General features: G+C 39.9%; 1 protein-coding gene across 4 annotated transcripts in view; it reads right to left on the reverse strand.

Annotated features, from left to right (window-relative positions):
• Window positions 1–15,312, reverse strand: part of Sorcs1 (sortilin related VPS10 domain containing receptor 1) — a 506,327-nt gene that overhangs the window by 228,906 nt on the left and 262,109 nt on the right. For all 4 annotated transcript variants that reach the window (XM_005352454.2, XM_005352456.3, XM_005352453.3 and 1 more), the window contains exon 3: window positions 9,256–9,355. In XM_005352454.2, the coding sequence (XP_005352511.1) occupies window positions 9,256–9,355 (100 nt within the window). The remainder of the gene's footprint in view (window positions 1–9,255; window positions 9,356–15,312) is intronic.

Raw genomic sequence — 15,312 nt, forward strand, 5'->3', positions numbered from 1 at the left:
ACTGTGCTCACTTTCACTGCTACTTTGTTCATTTTCACTGCTATTGTGTTACTGTGTTCATTTTCACTGCTACTGTGCTCACTTTCACTGCTACTATGTCAACTTTCACTGCTACTGTGTTATTTATTGTCTTCACTTTCATTATTATTGCATCACTCCAGTTCTTTGCAACTAGCTCTGCCAATTTCCTTCTTAGCTCCCACCAACTGCACCTTATTGGCCACACCTGTTCTCTGTGAGAGCTGTGTGTAATGAGAGTGTTTTTTTTTTCCCACTCTTTACTTTTCAGACGCATCCACACTGTCCTTTCTCCACCACAGGCATGCTCCGGCAGATACTTCCAATCATGATGATGTGCAGTAGTCTAGTCCCCTTCACAATAAACATAGTTGTTAGTGATCAAATTAGGTAACGCTGCTAAGCACGGCATTGTATACTCTCCCCTGAAGGCCTTTTAGCTCTGAATATCTAAGCTTGTTTCATTATCCTGCAAGCTATAGTGCTTTCATTCTGCCAAATTTATTTCAAATACTTGAAATATTAGGAGACGAGATGCACATTAGTGGTCAGGAGCCAGTCAGTCAGGAAAATGCGTGTCTAGAGGAACAATGAGATAAACTTTCAAAGGAAGACTTCAAGAGAAAGGACAGGTCAACAGCAGCAACAAAAGTGCTTCAATAGAAAATCCATTTAGACCCTGAGGTTGCAGGTAGTCACTTAATTTCTCCAGGACAGAGGAAGTGGTTTCATAAAAGATTCCTCCACATTGACTCTCTTTGATTGACAGCATCACAACAATGCTTGGGGCAGCTCTCCTACATTAGAGCAAGGCATCCCCACCCAGGTCAATATGGCAGATTTCCTACAGTGGTAGCCTTTCGTTTTTATTCATCATGAGAACAGCCCAAGGTACTTACTAGAAACAAAAATGTTCCAGAAACAGAATGCCAAACACTGGGTGATGGAAACCCTGGAGAAGCCACAGGGAGTGTACAGGTAGCAAACAGATCAGAACGTTGAAAAGAACTCTAACCATTTTCCACAGTGGAGCATAACTTGCACCAGACCTGAAATAATGCATCTGACCTTCATAAAGTGGTAATGGATGGGCTTTTAACAGGAGGGCAGCCAGACTAGAGCAAACAAGGGCTCTAATAAGGACAGATGATGAGGCAAAAATAAATAAAGTAGTAGCAAGATAAAGAAGTAAATAAGAGCTGCTTCACAAAAGAACAAAGGAGATTGCTGTAGTCATGGGAAATGGTCAGATTCCGCCAGGTGTCTCTACTTTTATGGTGACAATTTAGTCACTTTGTGCTATCTAACTTCCAAGATCTACTCAGAAATATAAAACTTTGCAGTTTCCAGGAAAGTTTACTTCATAAAGTTTACAAAAGACTTATCTAGGTTTCATTATTTTCACTAACATTATTTGTTAAAGTAATGCAAAAACATAAGTTTTTAGGTTTTATAAAGATTATCTAAACTTATTTTGATCATCAGTTGATGTGCGAGGGCTTGGCCCACTATGAGTGGCACATTCCCTGGTCTTGTGGTCCTGGGCTGTATAATAAAGTTAGCTAAACACAGTTTTTGAATGGGTAAGTAAGTAACCTTGCTTCAACGTTTCTGCTTGGTGATCCGGCTTAAGTTTATAAAGAGTTACGTCCTCAGCTTCCAGCCATGATTTCTAGCCCTGACATTCCTCTGTGATAGACTCCAATCGGGAAGCTTAAAAAAAGTCTTCTCTTCTCCTTCATTCTTTTGGTTTTGGTATTTGGCACTGTGATCAAATGTATTTATATTTATAAAAATACTGAGCATTAGTTTTAGAAACATTGTTTTTAATTTTTGAAAACAGTGGTTTTACTAACATTTTATTTATTAATGTCAATAAAAGTGCTTTATTTTATGTAAAATAGTGGCTGTTGCAGATACACAGAGACAGGGGTATCCAACATCAGGTGTGTGTGTGTGTGTATGTGTGTGTGTGTGTGTATGTGTGTGTGTGTGTGTGTACACATGTGTTGTGCTTGTGTACACATGTGTGAATGTTCCTTTCTATCTATGTTCTTCAGAGCCTGGGAGCTCCCTAGGGCCACCTTTGGAGTGATCGGGATCCTGAAACTCTGGCCCTGCTTCAAAGAGTGCACCCTGCAATTCCAATGCAGCTTGTTTCAAACCTAGAAGGGTGGGAAACTCTTAGAAAATCACTGACAGTTCAAAAAGGGAAAAGAAGCACACATACACACAAACACACTTTCTTAGATTTTATCTTATTAGTGCACAGGAAGAAAGTGTTCAATGAACTGGAACAGTATAAACACTTAGATGTAACCAGGAGGAATCAACAGAGATGGTTTTGCCTTCAGCGATAGCAACTCAAGTTAGGTGGAGGCTAGCAAACCCTTATTCACTAAAATAAAGTCACTTTCATTGAAGTTTTGAAAATGCCACTTCCATTCTGCTCTGAGTTCATGCACCACAGCACTTCTTTATGAATGAAATTCATACCCTTTTCAGAAGATTATAGGAAAACGGGCGACCTTGTGTACAAAGGGACAGAAAGAGAGTCAGGGCGGAGTAAGCAAGTGATGTGTGCCCACCGAGGGAACTGTAGCAGAGCGCTTTGCTTTGATGTGTTATACAATGCTCTAGTTCCTCTTGGCCTCTCCAGATCATTTGGACTGAGCACTATGCAAAGTCCTGGCATTTTAAAGATTAATCATGCTCTTCTTAGTTAGAAAAAAATACAATTATCTGTCATGGCCTAGAAATGACTAAAACCTATGGGGACTTTCTGTTTCTGCTGTTTATCCACTTCAAAGGGAAATTAGTTAAGGCTGTCTTCACAGGGCACTGCCTGTTACAACCGGAGTCCAACATTCAACACAAGTTTAAGGCATGTCGTTAGCCATGGGCTGAGCACCTACTGGTATACATCAAGAGTTATGCTATCATGTGGGACAGTAGAAGGGTGATCAGCGCTATCGGTGTCATCCAGGACCTCCCGTTCTAAAGGGGAGTTTAGGCACAGCACAGACTCTCTGGGCCAGTATTATCACACACAAAAAAGTAGCATTTAATATTTTTTCCAAGGTCCCACAATCTTTGATTTTCTTTTGCCTGATACATAAAAGTCTCTAAACTACTTATAAGGATTTCCGTTTTTGTAGCCATTAAATAAATGAGTAGTTATTGGAAATCGCCTTCCTTTAAGATCTGGTGCAACAAGAGATACCTTCAGCAATAAATTTGGAGATTTTACCAATCCTCCCTTTCTCCTGACACCCAAGGCACACACATGGCCTGTAGACCATCTAAACAAATGATATACATAATTAAGAAGACTGGGGCAGGGGGAGAGGCTCGGAGAGTCAATCATCAAACACTAATTTAGAAAGTGCCACATGCAGCTTGGTGATTAAAACCTAAACATCTGGAAAAAATGCAAACACTGTTTAATGCTGGCAGGTACCAAGAGACTAGCGAGGATGATCAATGTGTTCTGGGGACCAAGGGTCCTATTTATAGGCTGAAAGCCCTTAGAAGAATCTCTCAGCAGGCCTAATATTAATTAAGATGTGATAATAGAAAAGAGAAATAGTAGGGACACAAAAGTGACACAAGAAATAAAATTCTAACGCTGTCTTGGTTTTTTTAAAGTCTCTGCAAGGAACACTGTGCAAAGATCACAAGATTGTAGCGACTAAATGAACTGACTTTAGCAAGATAAAATTAAACTAGATTTTTTTCCCCTCTTCTTTGCTTCCATGTAGTTTGTAGCTTTAATCCCTGAGGATGCTACACACACTTTTGAAGGGAGGGCAGCCAGAGTTGGTTGGCAATAAAGACAACTATTACTGATAAATAAGTCAAAGCACACCGGCCTTTTACTTTTTACGCAGAATGAAAATAAATGTTGGGAGAGAATTTAAAAGTAGGGCAGAGATTGCAAGATTGCTTTGGGGTTGCCTTTTATTCGTGAATATTAGCTCTCCCCATCATCCTCTGAACCACAGCTGTTCCTTTCAGGTATGAGTTAAATCACCCATTCTCCTAGCAGACTGCATGTGTAACCTAGAAACCTCTGTAGACATGAACTACAAGGGATTTTATCTGAACTGGATGTGAGGAAGTGTTCCCCTGTAGAGACGGGTGGCAGGCAGTTACCCTGGCTCTCCTCTGGCTCTGGCTCCCACTCAGCCTTGCCCTTTGAGACCACCACATATAGCAGAGACTAAATGCAAGATTCTTTCTAAAGAACATATGCGTGAGCTACCATCTTACTTAGGGGCAGGATTTCTGTGCCTCTTAGACAAGATATCATAAACTAACATATGATGTGGTGACAGGGTTTTGTTTGCTTGTTTGTTTTTGTTTGTTTTTGTTTTTCAAGACAGGGTTTCTCTGTAGTTTTGGAGCTTGTCCTGGAACTAGCTCTGTAGAGCAAGCTGGCCTCGAACTCACAGAGATCCGCCTCCCTCTGCCTCCCAAGTGCTCTGATTAAAGGCGTGCGCCACCACTGCCTGGCAATAGTTTTACTATATCAGACATATCTAAGGAAATCTTTTGTCACTTATCTTAAACAACAAAGAAGCAGACCATGTTTGATCATCAATTTAAAGTGTAAATAGGGTCTGTTTTATTTCCGGTCTCTGATCCCAGTGATGCCCTGAACAAGCTATCTGCAAAGCAAGGGCTTGATGCCACTGTTTGAGGCGCCATGATTAAAGAACTGCTCTTGTCCTCACAAACAACTAAAAATAGCACGAGAATGTGAAGACAAATAGGTCTCTGAGAACACAGACAGCCATGCAGAATTTGTCTGCTTTATTTCAATTGTTCCTACGGATGCAAAACACAGAGGGGAAGATCTGGACGTGAGAAGCTCACTTGTCAGACAGCACACTGGAGAGCTGAAAGACTTAACAACATCTTTTATACGCGTCTCCTTTTCACTGGAGAACTTCATGAATCCTGAGCTGAAGTAAGCTCGAGCACCTTTGTCCTGCATAACTAATAAACCCAGATGATGGGCTGGCTCCTCCTTGCTTCACATCAACCTTAGATTTTGGGAAAATATGTTCTCATTGTAAGGTGTGGCAGAGGTATTATCTCATTGGTTCAAATGTCTTCATATCAGTAGGTATATATTTCACAGTGATGAATTTTTCTTCAAAGGTAGAAAAACCGTATCCAAATACATTGCTATACCAACTTTATTGATTTTTCTTTGAACCACTGCAAGCAACATCCATCATCTTCCAATGTGTCTTAAGTCTGCCAGAACCTCAGTGGCCCTGAAGGTTACATTTACTTTGGGAAGCCTTGGTTTAGGTTTACTCAGGAACACTGTTGAGTCAAACATCACTGGACCGACTCTACATGTGGGAAGCATCAGTCCTGGAGAAGCTGTTCTCTCGTGGCCATGAAGGGTCAGTTCCCCTTTTCTAGAAATAGGCTTTTCCAAGCATCAATTCAGAACATCTAGATGTCCCTGGCCAGGTGTTCAGTGTGAAATGAATGGTCAGTACAGGTCAACCATGCACCCCATTGGTATAAATTCACTTGGCAGACTGGATTTCATAGTAGCTTTTTGTATAGCTCTTTGTGTTCCCCTCCCTTTAGCCTTTCTTTTTTTTTAAGTTTTAATGTATCTTTAGTGATTCAAGAAAGAAATCATTTAAAAAATCATATGTGAGGGGCTGGAGAAATGGCTCAGTGGTTTAAGAGCATTGCCTGCTCTTCCAAAGGTCCTGAGTTCAATTCCCAGCAACCACATGGTGGCTCACAACCATCTGTAATGAGGTCTGGTGCCCTCTTCTAACCTACAGATATACACACAGACAGAATATTGTATACATAATAAATAAATAAATAAATAAATATTTATTTATTTATTTATTTATTTAAAAAAATCATATGTGAAACTGAGATGAATATCAGGAGACATCACGATGAACTGAACTTTTCCTTTTTTTATTAAAAAAATACCAATTCAAATTCCCACTCCCTCCCCTCCTCCCATTCCCTCCACACACCCTCCTACCCCACCCCCTTCGATCCTAAGTGAGGGCAAGGCACATTGCCCTGTGGGAGGTCCAAAGCCATCCCCACTACATCTAGGCTGAGCAAGGTATACATCCCAAAGAGAATAGGATCCCAAAAAGCCAGTATGTTCCCCAGACAAATCCCAGTGCCACTGCGAGTGGCCCCTCAGTCTGCCCCAGCCATACACTGTCAACCACATTCAGAGGGACTAGTTTGGTTCTAACTGAGGGGGCCTAAGAGGTGAATGAACAGCCATATGGCCAGATGTCCCACTCTCTAGGATCTCCCCAGCAGGACAAAACCCCGGGCCCCTTCCCCAACTCTCTAGGCTTTAATAGCCAGCCAGCAGGGAGTTTCCTGTGGCTAGGCTTAACCCCCAACCCATCCAACCCCCATCCAAACTACTAGCTACACCCAGTCCCAAACCCACCTATTCGTCTTCAATATCAGTGGAACTCTGAAACATAGTTTGCCCCAATACTGAGGGGACCTAAGAGGTGAGTGAAGAGCCACAGGGCGGGAAGCCCCACTCTCTAGGACCTCCCCAGCAGGAAGAAACCTAGGGCCCCTTCCCAAACTCCCTTGGCTTTTCTAGACAGGCAGCAGGGAGTTTCCTGCTGCTAGGCTTCCCCCCAAAACCATCCAGCCCCTATCCAAACAACAAGCTACACCCGGCCCCCTTTAGCCTCTCTTGTCTCCAGTAGCTCATCTGGGTCTGAGGGCCATACTGAATCTGGCTCCTAAAAACAGCCTTGGTTTGGGGATTGTTATCATGCATGCAGCATCTGCAGAAATTTCTGCGATCAATATTTGGCGATGCAATCCTAAAAATCATGCACATTTCAAATACCATCAATAAAGCTGAAACTATCACTGGGAAGGATCTGTTCAAAGGGCTCTTTCAGCTGTAAATTCACATCTTTCCTATAACATGTTACAGATATAAAGGATTTGCCCAAATCAACTGTCAGGGAGAAATATATTTAAGGCAGGGACAGTGATTGTTCACTTATCTTAGTTCAAGGTGTTTTCAACTAAACATCACAGTGGCTTTTTCCACTATGGCATGGGATTTTGGGATTTGGGGTGCGGGCTTTTTCTCTTTTGTTTACTTGTTGCACTGGTGACATCATGCTAAGGTGGAGGTCAGAGGACAGCTGTCTTCCCCTTCAGCACCTGTGTTCCAGGTGTGAGGTTTGACAGCAAGCACCGCTACCCACCGAGCTGTCACACTGCTCTTATCTCTCACTTCAAACGTCATTGCCCAGCATACAGTTTATTGATTGTTAAATTAAATTTATTAAAAAGGTGAATCCTAACTAAAATCAATAAAGGAGATAAGAATCAATTTAAAGCCAGAAAACAACCAAATCTAATTATAAAACTGAAGGCTAGAAATTCAGCTCCATATCCCAAGGCTGCATACAGCAGATCAAAATTGTTTAGATGAAATTATTGATGATGGCCCAGCAGCTAGTCAATAAGCAATAAGCTGAGGGGATAGCTCTCATACTGAACTATGCTGTCCAATTCTGTGATCCAAAATGCAGCTATGAAAATATAAATTAATTACAATTAAATAGAGTTTAACATTCAGCTCCTCGGATATTTTAGTCACATTTAAAATACTCACCAGCCACAGGTTGCTAGTGTCTAACATACTAGGCAGCATAGAAGAATTTTCTGATTATCACAGAATGTTCTCCTGGACATTCTTAATTACTGGGGATAATCACTACTATTACTCCCTATAATTTTATGAAGCAGGAGGAACAGGGTGGTAAGAAAGGGAAATGAAGTGCAAACATTGATTAAGTCTGTATTGCTTTGTGCTGAGCACTTGAAATATATAATTTTATACATGCCTTACATCTGTAGTTATGAGGCAAGTCCTATCATTATCCCCACTTTAAGTCCAAGGCCACTCTGCTTCGGTAGATGAAGTCAGTCACCATATTTATCTGTTCAGTGCTGAGCTTAGATGAGTCCCCTAAATGCAGAGTCTGAGCCCATCTGTGAATCTGCAGTTACTCGAGAGCTTGAAATGATAAGGGCCAGAGGGAACAGTAACTACAGTGGTGTTTCTAATACCACACACATGTCGGAAGTATGTGAGGTACCTCATGAGATACCTGAGCCCTGATCCAGAGCAACAGGATGGAAGCAGGACGGCACCTTTGGGATGCAGCTGGTGCTTTTGATATTATACTCAAGTTGAGGATGGCAAACCAGAAGACAGGAAATGCTGAACATGCTATTGACAACTCTGAGACAAAAGCCTGGATAACAGTGTTGCCAGGGTAATGAAACTAGTTTAGGAAACAATGATTGGCAACATTCTGCTGGCTCTTGGGGCTAATATCTGTTTTCCTATGGCCAGGAAGTTTTGAGTTCACATGACAGAATTTGGGAGGTGATAATACAAACTTGTAAAATGAATATGTAATTATAACATTTTTCTGCCTTTGAGACATTTGCCATTTACAGTGAAAGATTTTCTTCCTAGAACAATGCTTTCTGAAGCGATCACTCCACTTAGCAGGGGCAAACAGAGAGGACTAAGATAGTAGGACATTTGCAATTGCCAAGGAGGAAGCATAGGCTGTATAGCTGCTGGTCTCGTGTAACCCTAAGATAAAAGCAAGGTATTTCTTTTCCCTGAACCTCAGTTTTATCATCTTAAATAGGGATGATGACTCTGAAGGCATTCTCCAGCTAAAATCTGTGAAGAGATTAAAGTCACCTCTCCAACAAATTTCGCTCTCTGCAGCATGCTGTATTGTGACATTGTTGCGTAACCTGAACAAGCCTGAGAAATGAAACTTCTAGAATTTGCCTTCCCCAAATCTCTAGCTAATCTACACATTCCATGCCAAGAGACAACAAGAGTGTGTGTTGAAACCTAGCCTTTTATTTGCCTCATTAAGAATTTTTCAAGGCTTGAGGCTTGCGAGCCAAGAATGTCTGCAGGATAGAAACCCTTGACACTGCCTTTCTTTAATGGCGACAACAGGGCTGGCCCCACCCTTCAGTTTCACAGCTGCTGATCAGGCACATTGCCACCATATCAGCCAACAACTTACTTTTACATCTCTTATCCTAGATTTCCTTTAATGGAATTTTAGGTAGCAAGAGTGATTAGCCAAAGCAAGACAGAAGCCATATCAGTAATCAGTAGTAAGCTATATATCCTTGTCTTACCTTACGCTTGTTTGTCGGACACACATAGAGATAGCTCAGAATTGTCTTCAAGCCCACTTTATCATTCAGCTTTTCATAGGTTGTCCCATAATCGGTTGACCTGTAATTCAAAAGATGCTTTAATGATCACAGCAGTATACGTCACTTGGCTGCTTGTCAGTGTAATGCATGTTTTACATAGTAGAATGGCTCTCAGAAGGCTTCTAAATGATTCATGCAGTATATAATGACGCTTAATTATGTACACAGTTGCATCATGTGAGTGGTTAACATTTGCATTTAAATTGAATTGGTAAAAATTAAAACGCCATCCCTCGACTGCTCCTTAAAGAACGCACTTTGCATAATGGATGAGATTAATTCAACAAGATTAAGAGATGAGGACGCCCTTTGAATTGGCCATAAAAATAAAAGCATTTTTAGTTAAATATGACATTTCTATACTTTTGCTTTCTCTCTCACACAGTGTAAAATCAGGGTGTCCTGATTTGTCTACAACTCATGTTTTCATTCATGGTCATAGAATATGAGGGTTGCTAGTTCCCTCCAAGGTCATTTGGTCTTAGTCTCGGTGCATTATTTAAGAGCAAGGAAAATGTCCTCAGAAAGGTAAAATTTCACAACCTCCTTGACGCCCTTTCCTAGTCCTAAACTACATGACTTAGAAGGCATCAACTCTGGGCCCTGAGGTTCTTGTAAAGTCCTGTCAGTATTTAACCATTTATCAACAAGCTATTAATTCAGAGAAAATAAAACAGACTAAATCATCTTTTTAAGGAAGGTCGACCTTGTAGCCTACAGCTCTAATTCCATGGACTCATCATAGATGGTACAGTACAGGAGGGGCTATCAGAGTTCAAATAAAGTGATCAATAACAGCTAAATGATCCATGCAAACAGAAGAGCTGATAAATGGGCTATTGAAAAATTTAATCCGGGTTCTTTCCCTCTGCTCTTGGTTGTTTTAATTTTACCTCAGCTTTTAAAAAATCATTATTGAAGAATATAGCTCTATAATTTCTTCTCAGCCTCTTTTTCTCACAAAGGAAGCTTACAGTGAAATCCATTGTATCATCTATATTTGTGGAGTTAATAAAATGGAGCAGACTCTGTACTCAGTTGCAGGATGTAATATGGGGCTTTCACAAGCCTTCCAACTCACCCAGATAACAACAAAATAATGGGTATAATGTGTTGCGCACAATGATCAAAATACATATTAATAATACTCAGAGAGGAAAGTTGGGTTAATTCAAATCATTTTAATTCATTTTTGATGTTGATGACTCACAAACATCTCTGAGACATAGTAAGTGAAAGTGAAGAACGATGGATTAAGTGCCTCGTTCTCTTACGTTCAGAGCCAACTCTGGGCAGTAGGGAGATGCTCAATCAGGAAAGTGTTTGCCAATCACTTAACTCCAGCACCCGTGCAAAGTCAGGTCCTGGGTTACAGGCAGATCCCAGGAGATCCTGTCTATCCAGCATAGATGAAATTAGTTCCACATTCAGTTAGAGACCCTGCCTCAAAATATAAAGTAGAGGCAGACAGAGAAAAACACCTACTATTAACTTCTGGCTTCTACACACTCACAGATTACATGCATGGAAACACACGCATAGACCACACAAACCCACACAAAAACAAGATGGAAAGCAATTGAGAAGACACGAGGTGCTGCTCTCTGGCCTTCACGTGAACACACATGTATGTGTACACTCACCACACACGAAGAGTGTACTCCAGACAAGGCACTAGATCCATAAACCTGTCCAAAGGTGTTACTAGAATAAGAGGTTCTTTGACTTGGTATGCAGGATAGTTCATCGGAAAATGTTAACAAATGATAAGTACCAAAAATCCAGGACTTTGTTTTTTTGTTGTTGTTGTTTATATTTTTTTAGTTGTTGAAAAAAATTTCTGCCTCCTCCCCGTTTCCCATTTCCCTCCCCCTCCTCCCACACACCGCCCCCTCCCCCCACTCCCCTCCTCCTCTCCCCACTCCTCTCCCCCTCCCCCCACTCCATTCCCCCTCCCTCTGGAGACTGAAGAGCAGTCCAGATTCCCTGCCCTGCAGGAAGTCCAAGGTCCTCCCACTTCTATCCAGGTCCAGGAAGGTAGGGTTTAGATAGCACACCACAGCATGGAGGAATGAGCACTGAACAAAACTACTTGAAAAATTTTGGACACTTTCAAAGGAGACGATTTAGAAAGGGGAAGTAGGCAAAATCTCAGGGACTAGAAATGAGCCTGAACAAACACAGTACATAACTGGTTTACTCAGGACCAGTATCCAGACCTCCACAGGCAGACAGGAATCCTCTTGACAACAAAGAATGCCACAATAGGCTTCAGAATTCATTTACCAATAAAAAAGAAAGAAAGAAAGAAAGAAAGAAAGAAAGAAAGAAAGAAAGAAAGAAAGAAAAGAAAAGAAAAAAGAGAAAAAATGTCTTGTTATATTTCTCTCATACCAACAATTTTTCTCCTCAAGTTCCCACTTTATTATAGGACATGTGCTATTATTTTCAAAGAAATATTTAAGATTTCTTTCCTCACCTAGACCATGATCAATATTTAGATTTTCAATTATTTCCCTAGTCATCTTCGACTGGCATTTCTCCACTATGACTTCCTTGTCGCCTACATTTTGTTAGCTTGTTTCAACTCTGTATGTGTGTCTGTCTGTCTGTGTGCATGCACACACAAGTACATATGAGTGTTTTCACATTTAAATATTATCCTAACGTGAGATGTAATGGAGTGAGTAGCTCAGATTTATGTTGGAAAAATTCAGGAAAAATATATATATGTATATGTTGTTATTTATTGTCAGAGAAATACTTCATGTTCAAGAACAAAGAATAGAATCTTTCTGGGAGCTGGTGAGAGAGATGAAATGTGTAAATGTTAGTACATTAGTAAGTCTCACCTACTGACGATTGAAAATATAAAACTTCTCTGATGATGTAAAAGAGACTCAAATATTCTAACCCTAACCCCAAAATACTGGAATAGGAGCTTAGAGAGGTGGTAGTGTACAATGGGTGGAACAAAGAGGTTTTTTTTTTTTTTAAAAAAATAATAATTTCTGAACCAAAACATTCTACAACAGCATATAGAAAGTTCCTCTGGTAAAGCACATGCAGGTGCTTATGTTTGTGTGCACAAGTGTATGCATACATGTGTTCCTCTATGTGCGAGTGTGTGCATTTGCCTGGGTATGTGCGTGTATGCTATGCATTTTTGCATGTGCATATTTATGCCTGGTGTTTGTATGTACATGTGTTTTCATGTGTGTATATAAGTGTGGGAATATTTATATGTTTCCAACTGGTACCTTAACATGGCAAGGTGTAATGAAATGAGCAGCACATATTTACATTAGCAACATTGTTCAAGATTTATACTGCTTTATTGGGCACGTTTTTCGTTATTATATCTCCTCTCCATGAGCCTGGATCTTCTAAGGTATCTGGTATTATTCCTTTGTGATTTCTATCAACTTGTTTACCAAAATCTCAAAAACAGATCCAACATTTACCAATTTTCCATTCCCAGAAGTTCAGATGGTCTGAATATTATGGATCTTATAACAATGAACTGATCTAAAAAATAAATGGTAATATATTTTCACATTCAAATGTATAGAGTTTTACCATGTGTTTTGGAAATATAATGAAAGTGGTGGCATCATGGATGGAGCTACCATTAGGACGGCAGTACAGAAGTGAAAGTACTAAGCACTTGAAATCCAACTGGCATGTTGTCACCGCACTACTGTCTCAATTGTTGTTCCTCCAGCTTTACCACCATGGTGTCTCAGCTAGACACACTCTGGTTTTCCTCACAAATCAAGAAAGATTTAGGGTGGACACAGCTAAGGTCCTCAAAAAACTTTCTTCAAGCACCAAGATCATGGCAGGTGACGTTGGATCAATGTCTCTGCAGAGCACTTTAAACACAAGCAGAGAGATAGTGACTGCCTGGTTCTGTGTCCCAGAAGAAGATCCCTGGTGCTCATAAGATTCACAATACTGTCTTCTTGATAGAGACATGGAAGCAGGAGTTCCCTAAAAGGATGGACTTGGAATGAACAGGAGAGGCGGACAGGCTCAGCAGCAAATTGATGACGAGCCAATGTAGCGGTTGTTAAATTTGTGAAACGGTGTGTCTGAAATGGGAAAACAGGACAGCGTTCAGAGTCAAAACGTTGGGAAATGCTTGAGTAAGCAAAATTTAATGTCTTCAATACACTAACCCCTTAGCCTGTCTAGTACATGTAGCCTTTTCCAAACCTACTTAACTACAGAACACTTTCTTCGGTGATATAAAACGTAATTAGTGTTCTAAGCACTGCACTTTGGGAAACACAATATTATTGACAAAGAAGGAAAACAATGACTGTAAACTTGGCTTTTTAATGAAAGGAAAATAGTAACTAAATTTAAACAAACAACATTTGAAAACAGAAATTTGAAAGTGTGATAACTACAAAGTAAATGTAAGTATAGAGAGGTGATTTGATTTAAACAAACAAAAAGAGAAGATTTTAATTTTGTATAATGCACAGACATATCTAAGATAGAATATTTGTGGGCCTTGGATTCCCAGGTTGTATCACTTCCAAATACAAAGCAAGCGTTTTCATCGGTAGGACTGTTTACAGATTGATCTGTCCCTACATTAAAAAGAGCATAAAACAAATAAACAAACATAACTTCCCATAAGCACTACCAAAGAAGCTGAGAGCCTAAAAATTAATTTTTTTTGGAGAAATAAGACATTTGATGAAAGGAAATCTCGCCTAATTTCACCTTTGATCTTTAATCCCTCTGACACATATTAATAGTGACTTTTAGAACAATACTAAATACACAGAACCAGATGAGTTGGTGTGAAGAGAAAAAAACCACCCGAAGCATCCTACCTACTTCACAGGAGGTATTGATGCCTTTAAGTTTGTAAGATTTTCTATTACTTGGTGAAAGGAACTGAATGGAATATGACAAGCATCAACAAGAAGGAGCAGTAGGAAGTGATTGGGTCTTCACTATTACCACTGGACATTCCAAATGAGATAACAAAAAAGCTCAGAACCACTCATAAACTAAATTAATTCCTAAAATACTTAGTAAAAATGGCAAGCACATATAAGCATCCTCTGAATGGTAGCTTTCTTTATTCATTTATATAAGGGATTTTCCTTGATTGCTTTCTATATTCATTGGGCATTATTTACTAACACTCATAGTGTACCCTCAGGAGTAATATTAATCACTGCAAAATATTTTGATTTAGTTTGATGACAAGACATTCATGAAGCTATTATTGTGTCTTTAAATAAGTGAGAGGGGAGAGGGAGGCTGAGAGGGGAGAGAGAAAGAGAGAGAGGGGGTATCTAGGAGTTGGAGGTGAAAGTAAGAAATGTATATAAAATTCTCAAAGGATAAATATTAATAAAATTATATCTTAAATTTCACAGTAAGAACCACTATAATATACAACTAATATACTGTGATAAAATGCTTAAAAAAGAAATGAGATAAACAATAAATTCTTTACGAATATTTAAAACAAAAGTACAGAATGTGCTGGTCAATTTTCAGGCTGATATTTTCTCTTCCATTTCTTGAAAGGCAAGGGCACAAGGGCCTCTCTGCTGCTCTTTGTAAGGAGGGGCTAGAGTGTGTGAAGGTCAAATTCACAAGAGTGTAAGCATCCTCCTCACCTCATCACTCTCACATTGGGTCATGAGTGTTCACAAATCCTTCAGTTTAATTCTGTTTGCCAAAATTCAGCATTGTTTTTCCTGTGGAAATCTCTGCTTGTGTGTTTGTACGTTAGCAAACTAATTCCCCAGGTGTATCTGACCTGACAATATTTGTCATGAGCCCTAACTTCCAGAAAGTTATCTAAAGAGTAAATTTTTCTGATTCTTCTCATTTGTTTTTAAGAAGGGTGACATACACACAAACACACACACACACACACACACACACACACACACACACACACACAGAGAGAGAGAGAGAGAGAGAGAGAGAGAGAGAGAG

This window comes from Microtus ochrogaster, chromosome 8 (genome assembly GCF_000317375.1).
Source record: "Microtus ochrogaster isolate Prairie Vole_2 chromosome 8, MicOch1.0, whole genome shotgun sequence".
NCBI classification, from domain to species: Eukaryota; Metazoa; Chordata; class Mammalia; order Rodentia; family Cricetidae; genus Microtus; species Microtus ochrogaster.